Source organism: Ornithorhynchus anatinus, chromosome 13, assembly GCF_004115215.2.
Source record: "Ornithorhynchus anatinus isolate Pmale09 chromosome 13, mOrnAna1.pri.v4, whole genome shotgun sequence".
In the NCBI taxonomy this organism is placed as follows: domain Eukaryota; kingdom Metazoa; phylum Chordata; class Mammalia; order Monotremata; family Ornithorhynchidae; genus Ornithorhynchus; species Ornithorhynchus anatinus.
The window spans coordinates 14,156,358-14,181,651 of NC_041740.1; the positions used below are offsets into that span (position 1 = coordinate 14,156,358).

The 25,294-nt window shown below is 39.4% G+C and overlaps 1 protein-coding gene across 3 annotated transcripts in view; it reads right to left on the reverse strand.

Moving 5' to 3' along the window:
• The window catches only part of ZEB1 (zinc finger E-box binding homeobox 1), a 162,074-nt gene that overhangs the window by 71,010 nt on the left and 65,770 nt on the right, over positions 1-25,294 (reverse strand). For 2 of the 3 annotated variants that reach the window (XM_029077558.2, XM_029077557.2), the window contains one exon: positions 20,539-20,634. The exons of the other annotated variant lie outside the window; for it this stretch is intronic. In XM_029077558.2, the coding sequence (XP_028933391.1) occupies positions 20,539-20,560 (22 nt within the window). In that variant the 5' untranslated portion in view covers positions 20,561-20,634. The remainder of the gene's footprint in view (positions 1-20,538; positions 20,635-25,294) is intronic. 3 annotated transcript variants of the gene reach the window in all.

Below are 25,294 nucleotides of genomic sequence, written 5' to 3' on the forward strand. Positions count from 1 at the left end.
ACTGGTCCCACACTAAAATCTTTAAATGAAGACAAACAAGAACTGTAATGTGGAAGGTGCCTGCTATTTAAATCTGGTGAGGTCCCAGGCAGAAACCTAACTTCACCAAACACAGAAATCTTTTTTTTTTCCGCTATAATGGAAAAAAAAAATCCAAACCCGAAACCTATTCCCGAAATTGGCCAACTCTGATAGAGATTTTTCCAACAGAGTACTCTTGTAGGCAAAGGTAACATTTTAAATGTTTCTATTAGCATGCTAATCTTCACAATATAAACTCTTTAAAAAAAAAGTCTACCGACAAGCCCAACCCTAAAGAGAAAACCGTAATGTAAATTTCCTATGCTGAAGTCAAATTATAATCAGTTGTTGATATTAACTCTTTGCCAAAGAAAGGCAATTAGTACATTTTTTGCAATAGGTTAGATTCTTTTGCTTTCTGGTGAACCCTTATGGGAAACTTGAACTGGCTGAATAATTGAGTCCCGTTGGCCTGAATTATTCAATTTGCTAGTGTGGCCCTGGGCTAACTGTTTTCCAAAAAAATCATTGACTAAAATCACTGACTAAAGCTGGGCCTATCCAAGGGAAGGGAAAGGCTTTTGAACTGTATTTTGCTTCAAAACACTGCACCTTATGATTATTCACTTACAGACAGGGTGAAAACAAAGCAGTTATCCTTCAAGTTCAAGAGGATATCCTGGAGAATCCATTTTCATACACAGGCTATGACTGACACACTGCACTTCTAAATTGTGCAAACATAAGTACTGCCTTTTCGTGGTAGAACATCCTCCACTGGGCCTGAAAGCCAAATAGGAAGACTTGTCTTGTAGTGACTCACTGACAGCTGATCAAGGCTTTTTTTTCTTTCCTAGAAAACTCCACTCCAAACAGCAGAAATAATCAAATTGAAACTAAAGGTGAAGCAATGGGTAGAACCAATATGGACATTTCTGGTATATTTCTTGCCAAAATAGTTTGGGAAGTATATTTCTTGCCAGTGCTTTTGTTTATGGTTACGTAGACTCCTTACAGGATCAATCACAAGGGCCTGCTGTAGGCAAGTTACAACCTCTGTGTGCTTCTGGATCCTCATCTTTTTAAATTTTTTTTTGGTATTTGTTGAGTGCTTACTATGTGCCAAGGCACTGTACTAAGCACTGGTGTGGATAGAAACAAATCGAGAGGGCACTGTCCCCCATCCCACATGGGGCTCACAATCTCAATCCCCATTTTATAGATGAGGTAATTTAGGCACAGAGAAGTTAAGTAATTTGCCCAAGGTCACACAGCAAGTTAAATACTTGCTCTTCGTAACAAAGGGCTTGATACAGAGTTAGTGCTCAATAATACCATAATTACGCGTGGGTCAGAAAAGAGGGACTCCCAATATGGCAAGGTAGAAGTCTTTAAGAGTTTTCCATCATGACTTTGGCATGAATCCCAGGACTGCAGACTGGAGTTCACTATAAGCAAAAATCTACTGCCCAAAAATGGAAGATTTTTTTCCACAGAAAGAAAGGGTGTGGAGAAGATAGAGAGAAAGAGAGAGAGGAAGAGAGACATTTGAAGTGTTTGTTATTTTAAATTAGTGGGAATAAATATAAAATTGGAAATAAGGTTTTTGGGAGACAAAATTATGTTTAGGCATTTTGGACACTTCATAGAGGAGATTACCAAAAATGGGAGTTTGCTGGAAACTCTTTTCCTTAAACTTTTAAATTTACTGTAACATCTTTTTAAAAGAGAGTAACCTTCCACAAATAAGAATCATCACTGTGTTAGCTTGTGCAATATAGAGGTTACACCTGACTTCCTCAACACAGGAAGGGGATTTCACTAAAGATGCACTTTGCTGCCATATTTTTTTCTTAGCATATAATTTAAAAGGTGCATTGAATATCTTTTCATCCTAAGGTACTTAGATTAACTGATTTTATGGTATTAACATGTTTCCCAACTGGGCAGTAGGGAGCAAGTGGAGCTGTATCAGGAAGACGCTAAGGAGGGTTTTCTAGGACACAGGCATCCTGATCAGGAGATGGGAGTGTTCCCAGTCGTTTATTAGTGTCGGCTGATCCTACCTTGCCACGGACCTTACAGGTATTAGTTGATGTCTACTGAGAACACAACCATCTACACCTTTGGGAGACCTCCATTCCACAAAATGTTAGTGGGAGCTGGACTCATGCCACAACTGTAAAAGCATCTTTCTCGCTTAAGTGATTCCTCCACATAGTAAGATCAAACCACCCAGAAAATACCTTCAGAAGCAGTGATGCCAAGTGGAAAGAGCCAAGGCCTGGGAGTCAGAGAACCTGGATTCTAATCCTGGCTCTACCACTTCTCTGCTGGGGGTCCTTGGGCAACTCACTTAACTTCTCTGTGCCTCAGTTCCCTCATCTATACAATTGGGAATTCAATATCTGTTCTCTCTCTCAGACTGTAAATCCTACGTGGGACCTGATTATCTTGCATCTATCCCAGCACCGAGTACAGTGTTTGGCACATAGTACTTAAATACCACACTTAATACTTCTTATACTTCACTACTCCTGAAATACTATCTTTAAAATGTTCCAATTTGAATCCAATGTTCACTACACAATTCAATATTAATACTAACTTGTGCTGAATGCATGCAGAGTTTACTTCCAAAGAACTAAAATTATTTTATTTTACTTCTATTGCACAATTGGCAGGCCAGCAGGGAAGAGGAAGTCCAGGGATGTGAAAAAAGGGAGAGAGAGAATTTACGTTCATTCAATTTTACAGACTATGAGAAAGCTTGCTCCAAGTTCAAAATGATCTACTTACTCTATTCCCTTCGAGTTTGTTCTTCTGTGGGTGAACTGACAGTAAACTCCTTGAGGGCAGGGATTGTGTCTTTCAAGTCTATTATGCTGTACTTTCCTAAGCACTTAATACAGTGTTCTACCCACATAGACAATGCTCAATAAATACCATTGATTCAACTGAATGTATTGAGAACTTACTATGTGCAGAGTATTGTACTAAGTACTTGGAAGAGTACAACACCACAATATAGCAGACACATTCCCTAGCCACAATGATCTTACAGTCTAGAGGGAGAGGCAGATGTTAATATAAATAAATTACAGATATGTACATAAGTGCTGTGGGCTGGATGGGGTGGGTAGTGAATGAAGTCAGGACAATGAAGGAGGGAGTGGGAAAAGATGAACGCTTAGTACAGTGCTCTGCACATAGTAAGCGCTCAATACATACTATTGAATTAATGAGTCAAATGAAGACTTAGGGAAGGCCTCTTGGAGGAGATGTGCCTTCAATAAGGCTTTGAAGGTGGGGAGAAATTGTCTGTTGGATATGAAAAGGAAGGGCATTTCAGGCCAAAGGCAGGATAAGAGAAGCAGCATGGCTTAATGGGAAGAGCACGGGTTTGGGAGTCAGAGGATGTGGGTTCTAATCCTGCCTCTGCCACTTGTCTGCTGTGTGACCTTGGGCAAGTCAATTGATTTCTCTGTGCCTCAGTTACCTCATCTGGAAAATGGGGATTAAAAGTGTGAGCACCACGTGGGACAGCCTGATTACCCTGTATCTGCCCCAGAGCTTAGAACAGTGCTCGGCACATAGCACTTAAATACCATCAATATTATCTTCTAGACTGTAAGTCCATCTCCTAGATTGTGAGTGAGTTGTTGGGTAGAGATTGTCTCTCTCTGTTGCCGAATTGTACTTTCCAAATGCTTAGTACAGTGCTCTGCACACAGTAAGCCCTCAATAAATACGATTGAATAAATGAATGAACTTGGATGAGAGGTCAGTGGTAAGGTAAACAAGATCGGGATACAGTGAGTAGGTTGGCATTAGAGGAGGGAAGTGTGCAGGCTGGGTTGTAGTAGGACACTAGTGAGGTGAGGTAGGAGGGGATAAGGTGACTGAGAGCTTTAAAGACAATGGTAAGGAATTTCTGTTTGATGTGAAGGTGGACAGGCAACTCACTGGAGGTTCTTAAGGAGTAGGGAGACATGGGCTGAACGTTTTGGTAGGAAAATGATCTGGGTAGCATTGTGAAATACAGACTGGAGAGGAGAGACACAGGAGGCAAGGAAGGGTAGGAGGCAGAGAAGGAGCCTGCCAAAGAGATTGAGAATGCGTGGCCAGAGAGATAAGAGGAGATTCAGGAGAGGACAGTGTCAATGAGCCTGAGATTGGGTGCACTGTTCTTAGTATTAACAACAGCAGAACCCCGGGATCACAATTTTGGTATCTCTATGGTTAAGAAAATTAAGAAATCACTCTGGCCAGGCGTATAGAGGATGGGGCTGGAAGTCAGAGAACCTGGATTCTAATCCTGGCTCCACCACCTTTATGCTATGTGACCTTGGCCAAGTCACAATTTTTCTGTGTCTAAATTTCCTCATCTGTAAAATGGGGATTAACTCCTCATCCATCTGACTGTGAGCCCAATTTGGGACAGACACTATGTTGCAACCTGATTATCTTGTACCTATTCCAGCACTTACTACAATGTCTGGCACATGGCAAATGCTTAAGTACCACCTTTTTTTTTTTTAAGGGATAGTTCCAAAAATTGTCCTTTTTTTGACCTTTATTTAAAAGACCCTCAAAAAGATCATATTATATTATCCTGCATTAATTACAAGATCACAAAACAAGAAAAGTAATGATGATTAAGGCTTATTTTCTCAGTATGACAATCCATTCATTGCCAGACTAAAATGCAACCTAGGCCTGAAACACTCCAAACTGCCCATTTTCCATTATTTAAAAATCCCACCACCCTGATAAAGGCATCCCCTTTCCTCCTCCCCACTACAGGAACATGCAACTCCCATGATTTAATCTTTACTTACCTCACCTAAGGCCACCCCAACACTAATAGTTTAATTACCTTTTTGCATTTGTTCTGAGTTGGCCAAAATGACACTATGAGGCTTTATGAATGAGGCCTATGTTGAAATGCCCCAGAGGAGATAATAATAATTATGGTATTCATTAAGGACTTATTACGTGCCAAGCACTAACTGCTGGGGTAGATACAAGATAATCAGGTTGTCCCACATGGGACTCAGAGTCTTAATCCTCATTTTACAGATAAGGGAACTGAGGCACAGAGAAGTTAAGTGGCTGGCACAAGGTCACACAGCAGATAAGTGACACAGCCAATATTAGAACCCATGTCCTCTGACTCCCAAGCCCATACTCTTTCCACTAAGCCACGCTGCTTGATGATGGATTCTCTCTGGATAAACTCTGGTCACACACAAAGTTTCAGCCCTGAGAACCCACACAGAGAAATGGATTATCATCAAGATTGTTAGGGGCAGTTTGACTCATGCTCTCCCCTTGAGGCAACTGTGTTCTTTCTGAGGTACAGAGTGTGACGAGTTGGTGGTTAGATATGGGGTGGCGCACGGACTTTCACATTTATGACAGATGTAAATGCCGCCTAGTGCCAATGTGTGTCACTGCAATTTATGTGGCCCACCACGATTGCCACTTACCAGATTGCCAGTTTCTTGTACAGCCTGTCCACTCTGCATGATGCTTACTTTACATGGCACTTCTCTTGGAACACTAGGCTCTAAATAAATGTTTCCACTAATAAATGTCTTTCTGATGATGGCTGCATGTATAATTCTGCCCTTCAGAGAGATAAAGCAACTTTCTAGAGATGTGCTATTTACCTAGTTTCATGATGTGCAGCATGGCTAGATACTTTGGCATGACATTTAAGATTCTCAATGTTTTGGGCTTTGTTTTTTCCCAGAAAGCTAAGACTCTGGGTCTTTTCCAGCCCTAATTGGAAACTCCCAAGACTTCCTAGACACGAGGGATGAATGAAGCTTGGGAGACCAGCTCAAAAAGCCAGCCCAGAAATTCCTTGTGGGGGGGGGATCGTGTCAATCAAGAGCGCGTGGTTCAGGGCTCTGCACACAGTAAGTGCTGGATAAATCGTATTGATTAGGGAACCGTCACCTCCACTGTCCCCACTGAGTTGGCATCTCCTGATGGAATGCTGACAGGATTCACCCGGCTCCAGTTGCTGGGAGGCAGGAGAAGCTTCCCGGCATCCCCAGGCAGCCCTTATGGCCCTCTCAGAGGAACCACCATCTGCAAATAGACACACACTAAGAACAGAGATACAAAGCCAGTACCACAATGAATATTTTCTGGCAGATCTACTTTTAGAAAATCCACAAAAATAAGAGCCCTGCAACCACAATGAAGAGGTGTAAAGATAGATGGGATGATAAAGTTCTTTAGTAAATGTTAAATATTCTCCAATAAGGTAAGGTGAATCATTTTAAAATGCAGGCTTCAAGAAAAATCTTTCTATAGAAGGAGGTATGGAATTTGCTTTAAAGTCTCAAGTGGGGGAAAAGTTTTTTTGGTTTTTGTTTGTTTTTTTTTAAAGCAGAGGAAGCAGAGATATTGTACATTACTGTAAAATTCTTAGGAATGGTATAAAAGCATTTGGGTTTTACTTGAGAAATCATTTTCTGCTGTTTTTCACAATGATAAATCTTAAATCACATAGGGTCACTTACAGCATAAAGCTTCCATATTGACAACTTCCAGGAATTGTTTGCCAAAATTAAGCCGAAACACATTCTTGCCCACATGGAGGTATTCATATAAGATGCTGATTCTAATTGTTTATTAGCATGTTTGAAGTAAATACCAAAAACATACCTAGTGCACACAACTAGGGATACAACAGTAGCAAGGGAAGGGATAAGATAAGAATATGCGGCCAATTTCAAGTTGAGATTTCTAAAAAGTAATTAACTGTGGCTGATGGGACAGAATGACTTAGTGCTCTATTAAAAATGTCTAACGCACCCAGGAAAAATTTACTCAAAGCATCTGGCTTATTTTGTAACTAAACTCTGGTTTGGCTACTATACGGGTAGCTGGACTTTGAATCTCAGCAATAAAACTAAATAAAATGGGGAAATCTAATTTCTTGAATCACAAAGATAAAAATCAGTAAAATGCTATGAAGAAGGAAAAAATAACCCTTAATGAATACAGCACTGAAGAGAAAGTGAGTCGGCTACAACTGTTTCCTTGAATAAATCATTTACCTGCTCTTGCCCTTTGTTTTAAAGTTAGTAGCAAGAATAACAGTATTTATTGAACACTTATTATTTTCAGAGTACTGTACTAAGTCCTGGGAAAGAGTACACAGGTGGGAATTAGACTTGAAGGGCTCACATGGTACGGGAGGAGCTAAATTCCTCTAGGATGAGCTGAGTTCCACTGGGTAGGAAATTGTAATTCACCCGTAACAGCCTCTGCAGTAGTTTTAGGGAAACTCCCAAATTGGGTCTTCTTTGTAGTTCACAGCATGTCTGAGACCCACTTATAAAACTTTGAAACTACAAAAATTTAAAAAAATATAAATATACACTCAGGAGGTATATGAGAAATTATAATCTATGACTATAATGAAGTTCAACATATTTTAAAACTCTTTAGAGTAGGTTTTTAAAAAGAAATATCAGAAAATAAAAAAATTAAATATCAGATTTTTTAAATGGTAATTTTTTATCCACTTTGATAATTACCTATTTTTATTTAAAAGCAGCATTCATTATTTAGTATGGTGTGTATAAATTTAGGACCCATATGAGAGAATATTCCCTTTCTTTAAGCCATGAATCAATGTTTAAACTTTTAGGTTGGGAAATTTCAGGGCAAGGTGTTTTGTAAATCCAGTAATATTGTTAAAAACCAGACCTACACCTTAATAGAGTTTGAATAATTCAACACCGCAAAAAACTTTAAAAACACGAAAAAAACTTCTTATTTGTGGTGGGAGCTTTGGAGTAACAAATGGCTTCCATTTTGACTTCCAATTTCTTGAAACCTGCTAATGGCTAGGAAAACCATAAGAAACATCTCTCTTCAAGTGAAAACTTACACATTTAAAATGCTTAAATTTACTGGGGCATTTAATCTTAAATTACTACCAAAAACCTGGAAAATTTGCATAAATGATGGTATATGAGAAACCACATTTCAAATCAATCCACCTGCCCTTCCTGGAACTTTAAGAGATAAAGTCATATACCAACTTGAATGAAGCCTTTATAAGAGAAGATTGAATCAGAAATCAGGTTTCAGCCACCTACAACGGGAATGTTTCATTTTCTAAACACATATGTACATACACAGAGTTCCTTGCCTGTCTGTGCATAACCAAAATACTCTCTATGTAACTATCTTTTGCGTACCTCTGAATTTCCTCCTACTAGTCAGTCACTCAGTTATAATGCATTCTTTTTCCAAAGATATATTTTACTTACATGCAACATTTTCATAACTGAAAAAATGTTCTGAAATACAGTGATCATCCTTAAGGTTCGTGTTAAGAGCTTGTTATGTGCCAAGCACTGTTCCAAGGGCTACGGTAAATATTGGTTAATCAGGTTGGACACAATCCCTCCCTCCTCACCTCTGCCAAACTGATTCTCTTCCCCTCTTCAAAACCCTCCTTAAAACTCATCTCCTCCAAGAGGCCTTCCCAGACTGAGCTCCTCTTCTCCCTCTACTCCCTCTGCCACCCCCCCTTTACCTCTCTGCAGCTAAACCCTCCTTTTCCCCTTTTCCCTCTGCTCCTCCACCTCTCCCTTCCCATCCCCACAGCACTGTACTCGTCCGCTCAACTGTATATATTTCCACTACCCTATTTATTTTGTTAATGAATTGTACATCGCCTTGATTCTATTTAGTTGCCATTGTTTTTACGAGATGTTCTTCCCCTTGACTCTATTTATTGCCATTGTTCTTGTCTGTCCATCTCCCCCCATTAGACTGTAAGCCCGTCAAACGGCAGGGACTGTCTCTATCTGTTGCCGACTTGTTCATCCCAAGCGCTTAGTACAGTGCTCTGCACATAGTAAGCGCTCAATAAATACTATTGAATGAATGAATGAATGAATCCCTGTCCTATATGGGACTCACAGTCTAAATAGGAGGGAGTAGGATTTAATACCCATTTTACAGATGAGGTAACTGAGGCACAGAGAAGTTAAGGGGCTTGTCCAAGGTCACAGAGCAGACACGTGGCACAGCTAGAATTAGGGCCCGGCTAGCAAGTAGGGCTAACAACATATTTCTACTTAAAATTCAGAAATGTTCAATATTCATATTTTCCCAAAGCATTTCCTATATTTTGCACAAAGGGCAATGGAACAAGTTTTTTTTTTTTTTAGAAAGGGTTCTCATATACATTTTGTAGTAAAGTTCCTCTTTTTATTGTGGACCATTTATTTTTTCAGTTCCAGGGGTTAAGAAATTACTAATTTTTTCTGACATACTTGTATTGTTGGTATGACATATCTCAAAAAAGTACAGGAATAGAAAACCATTTAACAAACCGTTTAACAATCAGGGGCCAAATACATCAACAAGTGTAGTGTTTATCTCACAAATCAGTGAGACTAATGAAGGGAGACAGAAAGAAACCCATTTTAGCCAACTTGGACTCAATCATCTTTTGCCTCTAGAGAGTCACAGGTGACAGTGACTCACTGTCACACTTCATATTCTTGGTAGAGGCATTACTAATTTTGATTCACCACAAAATAAAAGGCTCTGTCATAAATTTATCATAAAAGCTTTACAAAATGTGTCTTAAGCTTTTTGGAATAAAACATCTGTAAAAATTAAGAAGTGTCCCTACACTATTTCTAAGTAGTGCTAACTCATCTTAAATGAATGCATCAATTGATCATTTAATTGGATTTTGCCAAGTCAGAATCCAGGATGTTACCATCATCTTTATCTTCTTTCTTTTAAAGGAATAATCTAAATTAGGTATACTCAAATAATTTTGGATGATATTGGTGGAGTAAGAGGGCTGGCTATGAATACTGTAGTTGAGTGTTTAAAAAAATATTTCCTGAAAATCAAAGAAGATTTCAAGTACAAGATATATTGTCATACCTTGATAGGATATTAGTAGAGGGTGGATTTTTTGTGTATTAACAAAGGTTTTAAAAATTTATATCATTAAAAGGCTGAATTATGGATCTGGAGAATTCTGAAAGTGACAAAGTTCCAGAAAAGCAGGGCTCTGAAGAGCAGCATTTGAACACAAATGCCAAAAAGAAAGTCAACCAGGTGCAATATTCCTTCTCAAACAGAGATGTATCTATTGGGAGAAGAACTGGGAGAGCATCTATGGAAAGTGATTTTTCCCATAACACAGTGCAGTAGACTTTAAAACAGGTTAAATGGGGACAGGTCAACTCAGCCCAAAAGCCTACGTACTGCCCATCTCCTCTGGGGAAATGAATTTCAGGACATATTTGGAAAAATATGAGGAGGTTGCAATGGAATTAAGGGAATAAACAGAGGAGAAAAATCCATGAGTAAAAATTCTTTAACGATTTTAGGGTGTGTGGATCTTCAAACGAACCATGATATTTTACTATACTTATCATCGAATGCCAATCAATTTTGTACACGTTATAACAAAGGGGCATCAAGGCCTTCTGCTTTTTAAATGTGATTTGTTATTGGGACTGACTCCACATGCAACTACTTCTTGATGATTACCTTGTCTTTTAATGGTTTTTCAGATTTCTTTAAATTTATTGTATTTAAATTGTTCCTCTGGATAAATTTTTGTGGCATTTCATTTTTGTTTCAAATCTGCATAAAGATATCTTTTCATGTTCCAATCTGACTCTTGAGCCTTTGTGGTGCCTGGCCCAAGCCTCTACTGGGCTCTCTAATTAGGTTTTATGCCAAAGCCAATTTGGTAAATTGCTCCCAAAGGGCCTTATCTCTTCCTGATTTGGGGGTATATAAAAAGCCCCTCCCAATGTTACCACCCTCTTTTTTCATTTTTACCCTTCCAAACAGGGATTTCTTACTTAGAGATAGAAACAATGACGCAGCTCTACTGTGTTTACATAGTAAATTAACTATATAACATGAAAGAAAATAATGAAAACATTAAATCTTTCCTATTTTTACAATACATCAACCACATGACTTCCCTGAAATTTTAATGTTTTAAATCTATCAGTTAAAATTATTAAGTCTTCATTTTTTAACCTTTGGAGTGCATACTTTGTATGCTGCCTTTTAAAAATGGTTATACTCTTACCATTCAAAAAATATAATTTATATTAGCTTCAATCATATTTATTGAGCACTTATTGTGTGCAGAGCACTGTACTAAACATTTGGAGAATGCAATGTAACAGAGATGGTAGGCATGTTCCCTGCCCACAGTAAGCTTACAGTCTAGAGGGAGTTTACAATGTAGTGTACAGTCTAGTTGTTTCACTTATATGTCAAGGTTTCTGCCAACACCATGATCCTACTTCCCTTCCATATTTCCAAATCTATATACAATAAAGTATTTCTAGTACTTACATATCTTCTGTATGTTTTCAGTGGGGAAAATGTGATGCCATTTTATAATTTAAATAAGGTGACTGATACCAAAGATAAATTTCAAGTTAGATTTTAAAGTGAGTCTACCAACTTGATTCTTATCTGAATTCTCTTAGAATCTATATGGAATTTGACCTTAACGCAATGAAAAATGAAGCTTAAACAAAGTTAGCCAGAAAGCCGATCACACAACTGGCACATGGATGTGCCTATGTCTGAAAGCACTACAGTATGCCTGATCATGTTGTTACATGTGGCACAGTGGAAAGAGCACGGGCTTTGGAGTCAGGGCTCATGAGTTTGAATCCCAGCTCTGCCATTTGTCAGCTGTGTGACTGTGGGCAAGTCACTTAACTTCTCTGTGCCTCAGTTCCCTCATCTGTAAAATGGGGATTAAGACTGTGAGCCCCACATGGGACAACCTGATTCCCCTGTGTCTACCCCAGCGCTTAGAACAGTGCTCTGCACATAGTAAGCACTTAACAAATACCAACATTATTATTATGTCTTCTTGTTTTAAGAGAGCGATGATCCGGTCTGAATTATTTTGGAGGGGTGAGAAAGGGGAGAGGGAAGCTGTTGGCATTACAACCTTATTGATTTGCACCCTGGCACTGTGAGAAGCAGCATGGCGTAGTGGATAGAGAACAGGCCTAGGAGTCAGAAGATCACGGGTTCTATTTCCAGATCCACCAGGTGTCTGTGTGACCTTGGGCAACTCACTTCACTTCATTATACCTCAGTTACCTCATCTGTAAAATGGGGATTGAGACAATGAGCCCCATGTGGGACAGGGACTGTGTCCAACCCAATTTGCTTATATCCACCCTAGCACTTAGTACAATGCTTGGCATATAGCAAGTACTTAAATACCACAATTATTACTATTAAGGGTCTTACTTAAATACCACAATTATTACTATTAACGGCCTTAGGCTCACCTCCAACTTAATTTCATTTAAGATACGGCCTTCATGTTCTGGGTCCTCAGTATCAGGGCAGACTAGAGCTGTGCTGGGCCATGACATTTCGCTAGTGCAGTGCTCTAAGGCCTGAGCCCTTTTAAGGTAATATGATCACATTTCCTCATATAGACAAATGACAAGGTGTGGCTTTTGAGCTCCATAGCTTCAACAGAATGTCAGGCCATCTCTCATTCTGGGGAAACCCCAGGGTGGTTCATGGGCATGGGAGGGTTCTGGGAGTTCCTGGAATGCAATTCTGAGGATGGCACATCCATGGATCTCATTCTGTGGACAGAGAGAAATGACACCTTCAACATTTCACTCCAAAGACGAATGGGAACACCACTGAAGACTGGCTTCAGAGAGTACGCCAGAGAGGCCACTTCCTCAAGTAGCACCCTCCAATGGGGTCACACAACATGGGCAAAGGTTCAAAATTTAAAATCACCCATCCTGAGAGGCAAAACTTTCATGAATGGGTCCCTAGGAGGGGAATGTGATGGGACTGGAGCAAGGGCGGTGGCTGGGGGAAGAGACCCGGGGGTCCCCCTAGAGAAATGATCTAGGTTCAGGGGTTCAAACTGACTTCCATATAAGTTTATTATGCTATGTGCATGTGCACCATCACAAGAAAACATAAGACATGCTAAGCGGTACCTGCAGCCTGACACAGAATTGTGGGGGGAAGAGGAGGTGAATTTTTCCCTGCCTCAGGTGCCCAGATGCCTGCGGCCTGCCCTGGTATAACTGGAATTTCCCTGCCCCCAATCCCAGAGAGGTGATTTGCCAATAATTCTCCTTCTTGTAGGTGGGGAAAACCCAGGAGCCCTCTGGGGTATTCCCGGAGTGGGGCACTGGGGCAGGGAGATGGGGAAATCCCCAGTGCCCTCCATTTCAGAAAGATGAGTAACAAAAAGAATGGGACAGAGTCCCTCATGCTATGCTCTAATGTGGCTTCCTAGATGTCAAGAATTCCCCACTCAGGGTCGCACCCGGACAGTCTCCAGTCCTCTATTAGTCTGAGGTATGGGAGGGAGAGTCAAGCAGAGGCCTACCCTTTCCATTCCTAGCTTGGGCAGTGGCTAGCCAGTGGAAGGCAATCTGCTACAAGTCAGAACTCACCCATGCTGGGCAGCAGTGGCATGGGAGAGAGTTGAGGGTGGAGACTCGTGTTGACTGCGCTGAAGGCAATGGTAAAACATTTCTGTATTTTTACCAAGAAAACTCTATGGATACACTACCAGAACTATTGCAAATGGAGAGTGGAGCATTCTGGGAGAGATGCATCCATGGTGTCGCTCTGGGTCAGAAACAACTTGACAGCATAAGACAAGACAAGATGTAAAGAATCTATGTCTAGTCTTAATGTGAATCCCCCCATACTTATTAGAACAGGCCTAGACATACTATGGTTGTTCAAGAGACATTTGTTGTTACAAAATCTGTACACTTTGTATGCTTTGAAGAGTACTCAAGCAAACCTGATACCTTTTGAATAAACTTTTATAAAGATGATGCTCTAAAGGTAAGGTGGATGAAAGATGATCTGCAAATGAGACATTCAATTTCCTCGATTTCAAAGAAATACGTCCCTAATAAGAATAATGATGGCATTTGTTAAGCGCTTACTATGTGCAAAGCACTGTTCTAAGCGCTGGGGAGGATACAAGGTGATCAAGTTGTCCCACATGGGGTTCACAGTCTTAATCCTCATTTTACAGATCAGGTAACTGAGGCACAGAGAAGTGAAATGACTTGCCCAAAGTCACACAGCTGACAAGCAGCGGAGCCGGGATTTGAATCCATGACCTCTGACTCCCAAGCCCGGGCTCTTTCCACCCAGCCATGCTGTGTCTCTAATATATACTACTGCAAAAAGAGTAATTACTTGCCTCAAGTACCCTGAGTGTATTGCTAAATTACTCAAATACTCTTGGGAATGGGATTTCCTGGAGTTATATTTGAATACATCTTCTCCAACTCTTCCTTCACTGATTTAATGAAATTATCATCATTCACATATGTTAAATATTTTTAGTCAGGATAAAATCTTGATTTCCAGCCTAGAATGGAGAACATTGCGATTTCTATGACAAGTTGGCCTGAAATTGACAGGTGTATTTGTGAGAAATACAATGGTTCAGGACAATTAATACCAGTGAGTCTCTCTCACAGCTATGTCACAGTAACCTCACAGGCAGAAGTCGGGAGCGGATATGGAGTTTTCCAATTCATAAATTGTTTGCTCCATGCCAAAGGTGGCCATAGCCTCTGCTTCTGGAGGTAAAGGCCAACGCTTACAACCCTTCCACAGAAAACCCCCAAAGCTGCTGGGAAATGTAGGCAATCCACTCCTTTGCTTCCTGGAGCATGTTGTTTTTTTTTCCCACCCCTTCCCCTCTAATCCCTTGCCAGCCTTCACCAGTCCTTCATACCCATCTCTCACCCCAAAACTGCCTGCCAGGTTACATAGACTAAGGTTTATCAAAGAGAAGGAACAATATTTACTGCAGGGTTGCTCTTAGGTCTGCACTCTGAGTAGTCAGTACAATCGTGCAGCAGGGAACTGCAGACAGACAAAAAAGTCCAGAGATGGGGGAAGTTGAATGGCTTGGAATACTGGGAACTAATGGGGAAAAACACCAAAGACAGAAAGCTGATTGGGGTGTGGACAAATGGGTAGAGAGCAGAAAAAGCAGAGATCTTAACTTTCATGCAAATTTGTTATTGGTTTTTGATAAGATTCCGACTGTAAAGAATTAACCTATCAACTCATTTGTTGATTGATGAATTCAGGTGTTTTTTTTTTTTTAATTAGCAACTGGGCCCCTGTTAGCACCCTGGCAAAGAGATTTTAGTTGAAAATGTCAATTTATTTAAACTCTAAAACAACAGATTCAGAAAACAAAACGAAACTGTAAACAGAACCCCTAGCTTTACATTGAAGACATACCAATTAAAGAAATTAAATTACTCAAGAACTTAGCAGAAAGAAGAAAATTCTGAGCAAAACTAGGGCAATAAATACATCAAGATGATAGGGGATGTTAAGGTTAATTATAGTTTGGTTTAACTATAATTAGCTTTTGATATGCCATACTTTCCTGGTGAAATGCCTCCTGGAAAACCAAAATTTGCATTATTTCAATGATTAAATTGGCAGTAGGAAATAGAAAATCTGTCTTTATTTGCAGCAGAACAATCCTATAAAGGCAGATCTAAGAAAACATAAACAAAGATTAAAGCAAGAGAAAAATAAGGAAGAAATATGCCAAAAGAAATCGGAAAAAAATTACATGACAGTTCAGTCCACTTATCTCGATGCTAAAAAGGCTGTGATTTAGATTTTATCACAATTATGAAATAGAGAAAACTCATCCCTCTAGCCTAGCTACATTTGAAACAGTTGAATAGAATGGTGTTTGAACATTTATAATTTTATTTCCCAATTCCTCAACAAGATAGTCACCTTCTACTTTTTAGTAGGTTCTGATCTTGTTCTTATGGAAAGTCCTAAACTCCATCAGTGACGATGACCAGTATTTCACCTCTCACCTACAAGGTCTTTTTAGTTTTTCTTGCCCCTTTTGGACTGCTGTGACAGACTGATTGTTGCCTCTTGCTGACTGGTTGTCTTTGGTTTTACCAACATAAACTTGGATTCCGGCCACATGTCAGTATTGGTCAAACTTTGATTTTTTTTTTATAATGGGCATAAGGAGAAAAGCAAAAGGATAGAGTTGAAGGGGAAAGGACATGAACATACGGAGGCAAGGCCCAAGACGGGGGAGATAGGGTGTGTGTGTGTGTGTGTGTGTGTGGGTGTGTACATAAAATACAGTTCTGGATTAAGGACGTTGACTCCCTGAGCAGCTATTTTGGGTAATCCCCAGAGGCAGATTTGGTAGTCGGTTGGGGATTGAGGAGTGGACACTTTTACTTGCATTAGACTGCACTCCTACCCAATCTTGAGTATTTCCTTGGTTCAGGGATCTATACATTGTCTGCACACTGATGATGTTTGGGATGGAGCGGCTGACTCACAGTGGCTGCAGATTAGCTTCCAGCACTGCAGCTAGAACAGAGACATAGTCGATAGGCCTGATGAAGAGGGCCAAAGCTGCCCGGGGCACTCAGCTGAGGGACTGAGGCAGGGAGGAGGAGTGAAGGGTGGGACCAGTGGAATGGCAGTGTAAAAAGGCTCATCAGGTGGACTTCTGCAAAATGCTGCCTAGGACAGCATTATAATATGCTGCGTGGGCATGCACCTTAAAGTAACAAAATCATCCAGTGTTACACTGCTGGGTCACAGTCAGTTTTGGGGTGAGAGATGGGTGTGAAGGACTGGTGAAGGCTGGCAAGGGATTAGAGGGGAAGGGATGGGGGAAAAAAACAACACACTCCAGGAAGCAAAGGAGTGGGTTGCCTAGATTTCCCAGCAGCTTTGGGGGTTTTCTGTGGAAGGATTGTAAGTGTTGGCCTTTACCTCCAGGAGCAGAGGCTATGGCCACCTTTGGCATGGAGCAAACAATTTATGAATTGGAAAACTCCAAATCCGCTCTCCACTTCTGCCTGCTTTGTGCTCTCTGACTTTGCCCTCAATCTGACTAAAGATGTAGTGAGTCTTCTCTCAGTTATTTGTGGTAAAATAGAAGTAACTTTGGGAACTTATGATTTTATCCTTTTTCCAAACTAAACCTTTCCAGTAAAGGTGCCCATATGTTCTGAGATCTGGTCCCAAGCAAATGGTAAGGGGCCACTGCATCTCTGAATCTCAATCCTTCTGGGTATGCAGCTTGAAATCTCCTTTGGCATTCTTTTTCTATTTGAATCTCCTCTGGCAATAATTTCAATTGTAATTGTAATTAAACAGTAGTTGCTAGCCATCATTCTGTGGGAATGTGGGGATGTGAGAAACTGCGTGCATTTATTGGTGAGTCCTGGCCAGACTCTTTACGTCCTGGCTAAATTCCTTCTGAGTGCTCTGGGTATATAGCATGACTAATCCTTTTGCTCCTGATTCAGTGTAGTTCAGTGCAAAGGCCCCGGCTTCAAAAATCATACAAGTTCAACATATGGAATGGGTAGGGGTGGTGAATGTTCCAACACCTCAGGGCAGCCCTGTATATTTGACTGCTATCCATTTTCAGAAATTCTTTACTAAGAACAATTTGGATAATCCCTCAATGTTAGAGAAAAATTTCAGAGATTGAGACTATAACCCTGGATGTGGAGAGTGATAAAGTAATTCTTTAATCACATAGTGTCATTTCAGCTGTCAGAAATGTTAAAGTCATCACAAGCACCATGCCCTCATACGAATTCCAGACTCTGATTTCCTGAACAGTAGTGTAGGGTGCTAACTGCTCTGGCTTTCATGCAAGATTTAAAAAATACTGAGTTATCCGAAGGACTGCCACTCTTTAACAGGACATTATAACCCATACATTGCTATGACTACAACAGCTTTTCATTCTGCTCAGCCAACTAGTATTTGCTGAAGGATAAAAAGCACCTGCTTCTGTAGAAAAGCTGGCAGAACGCATAAGAAACCTCAGACTAAACAGCCAAGCTTGTACCATGCTTAAAATTATTCTGACTTCTGAAGGCTAACAAAACCCAAAATGACTAGGTTTAGTGGCTGAAAATCTGCTGTTTTTTGTTTGCATCTGCCATGAACTCAGGTGATCCCTATTTTCCATTAAAATAATACACTTGATTTTTCCTGTGGGAATTAAGAGAAAATGTTTTGAGGAGTTAAAAAAGGGCTTACTTTGGGGAAACAAAGTTAATGATGAAATATGTCAGGTTAGCTCTACTGCAATAAAAAGCTGTTTTAGACGAAGGTTGCTACCAGAAATATGACCCTCAGGAGACCAACACCTCACTCAGGGGAAAGAGTCAAGTATTATATTGCATGCAGAATTTAACCTCTAGTGGATCATAAAGATAGATAAATGGTTAAAGAAGTTGAATAAAATACACAGTGAGAAATACATAGAACTTAACAGAAGGAGTTAGAAATGGATGGATAATGTTACATGAGTTTTACTCAGAGTTAAGAAAAATACAGCATTCTCTAGATGCCACTAAGAAATGATAAAGTTTGACAAACTTCAGCCTGTTAGATGGACCCCCACGTGAATTTGAAAGTCCCAGAAGCCATAGCATTTTGTGAACAGATGAGAATTCATTATGGTAACACACTTCTATTAATTTACTAAAAATATGAACATATGAGGGAAGCAATGCAACAATCTTAGAGAACACAGGAAATACAGAATTCTGCCAAGTCCTGACTCAAAAGAAAACCAGCCCAGAACTGCACAGTTGAAGCCCAGCCCCCCAGTTCTTCTGGGTGAAAGGTAGGGGAAGCTCTTTTCCCCATTACTCCAAGAGACTACATTTCCATATGCAAAGAGAATCACTACCTGAAGATGATATGACAACAATGGATGACAAACTTCATCAGGATATAAAAATACAGACAGAAAACAGAACCTCTTCAAAAGTTGCACCAACATTAAATGTGATCCAAATCACCATCCAAGAACAGAGATGAGGTTGATTACGAGGGCTCCTAATTCTGTTCTCACAGAATTGCCCAACAGAGTATAATCAAAACCAACTTTAACTGCATATTGACGTGCAGTGAGCAATAGAAACATAATTATAATAATTCAGTCCATCATTTCCAACCAGATCTACAAAACAGTCTATGAAATCCAGGGAAAAACATTTGCAAGAACATTTAACTCAAATATTCCACCTCTTGGGACAAATGTCTATTAATAGAAGAAGGAGGGATGTCACTGAAAGGGGATGAAGTGGAGTCATATCAAGGAACAACCGAGATGAAGAGGAAATATTGCTGGAGATCAACTCAGGGACGATACATGCACTAGTTCGACCAAAGCTTCAGACTTCAGGGGAGATTTTTCTTTCTATGCAAACACACATTATACAACCGATTTCTTTTTATAAGTTTGAAGTCATAGGAGCCCATAATAAATTCGTATTACTTCCAAGGAGCCATCTATAAGAGGGATAAATTAAAAAGACAACATTAAAAACAAACAAATCCGAAAACCCTGCAGTATTCTTTTCATATTTAATTGTGAATTTGGAATTAAGGTAGCTACCTCCCATGTAAGATAAGGGGAAATCAGATCTCAAGATATACTCTATTTTGTATAATTATCACAAAAACCAATGTATCACATTTATAAACTATAAACAAAGGCCCAAAGACAATTGACATAACATGAAATTACGAAAACACATTCACAGCCCAAAGTTTACTCTTTCCTGTCACTTAAGATTTTCTTATAAGATGTTGATTGTGCTTTGCTTCTTTATGTGTAATTTGATTTCATTTCCTCCCATTGGTAGAGATGAACATACAAAACCCTGCCAAAAAGCAGTCACAACACAATCTACATGTCAATATTTGCATAACCATTTCCAACTGGTGTTTACGACTGCTATGCAGTATTCACAGCCATCAGTTCTACTATCAAAAAAGCCTCAATTATTCTCTTAGTGGAAAAGTGATTTTATGAGTCCTATAATGTATCAAAAGTAAAGCAGATTTGTAGTTTTTTTTTGAAAAAAAGCAGCTTATGACCAAAGAAATCATTCTATGTGGTTTAGTTTCGAATTGAGAGGAATGGCCAGAGAGAAAATTCTGATTAAAAGAAAGCAAAAAGTTGTTTTGGTTTGCTCCAAAGAAACTCGGGTAAGTAAATTTACTAAAAACTGAGCTGAATTGTTTTAGTTAAAATAGAGGAGACATTTCCTATTCTTTGTACCTGAAACCGCATTTCGGAAGTCCCCTTTTTGCAGCTGTTTTTTCAGGTGAAGGACTTCCCTTCTTCTCTGCCAACATAATTGATGTCTGATATGTGCACAGATGTTCAGGTATGGTGCATTATGTGGGTCACGGAAAGATTAGGCTGTTCAAGCATTACTCAAGTTGGGTTTTCACTTAAAATGTTTTATTACAAATCAGAATTGAATATCCTGAAGAGATTTAAGCTTTGCTTTCTGTATTTGCCAGGGGTGACACATTAAGTTAGTCATACTGAAGGGATGTGAATGAGATATGCATATTTCCCCAAACCCCCACCCCCACCAACCTCACCGAGTAGTCCAAGATGATGCATGTATATCAGTTTCCTTACTTTCCTCACAGTAAGTCGCCGGTCTGCTTCACCATACCCCTCCTCCCCATAACTATCTGTTTGGGAAAAGATAAAAGATACAGACTTGTTATCTTGAAGTTATTTTTTTTTCTGTCTTTATCAACAGTGACAATGTGCATTTCATGCTCAAGTTCAATGATGAGTGCCAGGTGAACCTTAAGGGGGTACTTTCTGGGCCTTGCCCCTGAGAGGGAGAGGTTTGCCAATCTGTGCCACTCCAAACTTTTCTGAAAGAGTGAAGGAAATCCTAATTTGAAGCACAGGAAAGGAAGGTGAAGGAAGTGAGAAAAGTGGGATATTTAAGACATTATTCCCCTCTAGACTGAAAGCTCCTGTGGGCAGGGAATGTGTCTACCAACTCTATTGTACTGTACTCTCCCAAGTGTTTAGGACAGTAAGCACTCAATAATTACCACTGATGGATTGATTATAAATTACTGACCACAGAAATTCAACAACTGAACCTCACAGGGCCACTAGATGGATGTTAAGACATCACAGGGAGGGTAGAGAAGGGGGCTTGGCACGCTAGCACAGAGCTCTAGAACATAAAGTCTGATCTAGAAATGGTGGCCTTGACCTAGAAGTGAACAAAGGTGAGTGACACGCTAACTTGAAAAAAGACTAGGGCCATTCTGCAGAATGGGGCTAGGAGATCCCCACCCCACTAAGAGGGCTGCCCCATTCCACATGAAGTGACATTTTATAAAAATTCCGTGAAAAAAATCTCTGCCAAAAATGTATTAAAGGTCTTTTCAGGGATTGTATTTTGAAACCACTGACTGATATCTAATTCTCCTTAAAATTTAGAGGCTTCCAAGAGGTAAAGCAACTGAATTTCTACAGGCCTCTCATGGATAGATTCTGGTTCTACATATAGAGGCCTATTATGAGGGCACCCTTTCATTGAATGGAGTTATTCAAATTAGGAATTCAATCACAGAAGCACCACTACTGCCCAACATAAAACACCCCAAACTCCCTGGTCATCACAGTCCCTCCTGGTCATCTCCCACTCCCTACTGGAAGTGAGGAAGGAGTGGCAGCAGTCAAATGGCTGGAGAGTACAGAGGCGCCTATCCATACAGACTGACCAGTTCCAGACCTGGGGAAAAAGAGTACAATTAATTCCTGCAGTCCAGGAAATAGAGAACCTGGTTTTTCCCAGCTCAGATGAAATAAAGTGCAACCATCAGCTCTTCATTTAGGTAGTGGCATTAAATACTCAGTCATTGCTCGTTATTTTCAATTCCCAGACTGATAAGGATACTGGGAGAACTGGAACAAGCTGAACGTTTCTCTAATTCTGGGATTGCACAAGTTATTCTTAATTTTTTTCACAGTGTTGGCTCTGGCTTCCCTGATTTAAAGGATGTTTTCCTCTTCGTCTCTCATTCTACTGGCCTGGCACTCATCATCTCACTTGGGCACTATTTTAATCACCCATGGTATACCGTTTTTGAGTGATTATTTCCATGATTATCAATAGAACATCTGGGATATTTTCTTAGGAAAGTCTCGGCCAAATATTTGATTAAAAGTACAATAGTAGTAATATTAGTAATAGTATGTGTAAGCGTTTATGTGCAGAGCCCTGTAAAAAGCACTAGGAATATGACTTTTGGTCTTTTGCTGAAATGGAATATCTCTCCTTGTACAATCTAATTCTAGGATTTTAGATACTGGATGTGGCCTTGGGCACCTTTTCCAGTCATTTCTACTTTACAAACTCTCATTTTAGGAGGGGAGCAAAATGGCTTTTGAAATGGTAAGCTTGAATTTTGCCAGTGATGGTCAACTTGTAATTTTATACATTTCAGTGATGCATTTACAAAATATAAATCCAAAGTCTTTTACAATAAAACATTTTTAAACTTTATATATAGATTACTTACATATGGACTAACAAAACTTATGCCTCTCTGAAGTGTGACAAAAGATTATTCTGCTTCTTAGAATACTTTAGGAAAGAAAGTGGCCCAAATGACTAAAGTATGGCATTTGTCTCAACCAATTGTTTAATTGAAGTTCTTGGTTACAAGGCCATTTGAATGCTGGGGGGATGGGTTACGCAGAGGTAGAGGAGAATTATTCCTCCTCCCCTTCTATCCCACCAAGTGGCTCCAAAGTAGAACCTATCCTAAGGATACTAAACTCAAAAGGAAAAATAAAGGGAAACTATGTTAATATCTAAAATCAGGGTAGTGAAATAAACAGAATTTTTAAGAGAGTCACGTTTGATGACTATTAGAGCTAGTTTTAACCCCTTTGAAGAAATGCTATTGAAAATGTTCTGAAGACAGACATGACTGTCAAATTCTCTCAAAAAAAAATTTATCATTGTTACCCACTTTTCTCCTGAGATTGTGGGTAACCATTTTGAGCACTTGTATCCTTTTTTTGGTCCCTTAAGGGACCTAAGATTAGAGAAATATCAAACATGCTCAATTATAGAACAACGCCAGGTAGCTTGAGCTAAATGAGGGAGTGAAATGCAGGGAACAGAAAAAATTCTCTCCATCAAATTCTGGGATTACTATGGTCTGACCCATAATCTTTCCAAGAGTTCAAATTCCAATCCACATATTCCTGCTCTAGTCACCAACCTACCACCATCATATTATTTGTATGCATCCATAGTAGTTAGTGAGTGACTATCTCCATGACTCTAAATAGACTGCCTGAGAACATTTCTTAGACAAATTCTACACCAAATATTTGATTGAAGGCATAGAAAAACAAAATAAGATTTCAGAAGAGGCCAAAAAGTCCTAAATCCTGCCCTGAGCAAGCTCCTTCTGAAATTCTGAAGAGTCTGATTTTGGGTTCCTTTTCCAAATATTTCGATTTTATGACTGTAAACTTTGTTACTTTTAGGTTACAAACAGAAATGACTACTTTGGAGCTATATTTAAAAGTATTTAAACATTCATCTGGAAAGTTACGGCTGATTTTGCTCTATTTGCTGCATCATTTACTTTAAAATTTACCGTTTGGAAGAATGAAAGATTTGGGTCATTTGAAGTGTACTGGTTTTCATAATAAAGACCTGAAATATACCACCGCCATTACCTCTTTCTCATACACTACTTGTACATTCATTTCTAGCATCTTAATATACACTTAAATTTTAAATAAGAGAACTAGCTACACAACAATGTTCAGTGAAATAAATGAAAGTGCACACTAAATTAAAGAAAAATTGCTTCCATCTTAAAGGTCAGATATTCAAGAACCAAAACTGGGATGAATCAAAAAGTTACGGATATGAGAAGGGACAAAAACCTATAGAAGGCAGTTGGAATATTTCATGTAATGAAGCATCATCATCAGTGGGACATCCAGTTAATAAAATAAAGGCTATAGGTCTCCAGGTACTCTGGTCACTACCTTCCAGCAGGATTGCCCCTGAACTAGCTAAGACAGATAACTATATTTAGCCACTGATAAAATTAACATAATGGCAAAGATACAAAGGACATTCACTTAGGAAATGTAAGCTCCGGTGGTGGTAACATTTTAACCCTAGGATTTTCAATAAGCTGTTCCGTTCGGTACAATTAGCTAACAAGCTCTGGCCACTGCACTTAAGAGCAATGAACTTTTTGATGCATTGTAAAATATGGATTAAAAACATAAAGGGAGAAAAATAATATAAATCTGAATCACATATTTTTTTCCTGCCAACTTTTTTCCCCCCAGATTTTTAATAATTTTCATGGAGACTAAATTTGAAACCACTGATTTTTCTGTTTACTATAGATAAAATGGTTTTTGTTGATTACCAACTTTAAGGTGAAAGATGCTCTATTACCTGAAATTTGGGTGCCGGCCAGGTCTTTTTTCAAATGTAAATATAATCAGCAGCGGGACTGTTCTTTTTGGAACGATAACTTTCCAGTGGAATTTATACAACACACAAACAAGTATCGTTTATTAAGAAAAATATGCTTCCTCTTTGAAAATTACTAAAGCTTTAAAAGGTCATTTATATCCAATGAGTTAATTACATTGGTGGAGTTCAACCTAAACTAGCCTAGTCCAAAACTTCCTTTAGCTGAAGGTAGAGGGGGTAAATACCACCCCCTCAAACTCAAGCATGGAAGAATAAGGTACAAGAATATTCTTCCATACAGGCCCCTTTGCCAGCTCTTAAGAAATTAGTTCAAAACAGACACAAATCCCAGCATTCTTGAAATCAAATGCTAAAACAGTGAAGGGATGCAACAGAAATGTAGAAGTAGCCTTTAAGGCTAATAGAATCTGTGTTTTCACCATGCGAACCTGCCTACAGTATGACACGACGGCAGGAATAAGGCATGTCCTTCTGACAATGTGAGTCAAACTGGATACAGAGCAACGCGGAGCAGGGAGAAATGGTTGGGTACATACAGGGGGCATTAGATGTAGTGAATTTCATGCAAGTTTTCCATAACATGGGGTTCCGGGAGAATGCAACTTCTGTGCATTGAAGCTCTAGATAAATTAAACGGAATGGTCCATTACCATGTAAGTACTATTTACATTGCTGTGGGTACCACTTACATTTTTTTGAAAAATTCAAAACTACATTTGAAATATGACAACCGTTTTTATAACAGATTTCGCACAATTTATTTATAAAAATCAAGGCTTCTGTATCTTCTAACAGGATGGCTAATGAAATATGTAGGTTCAGGGTCATAAGAAAGGGCC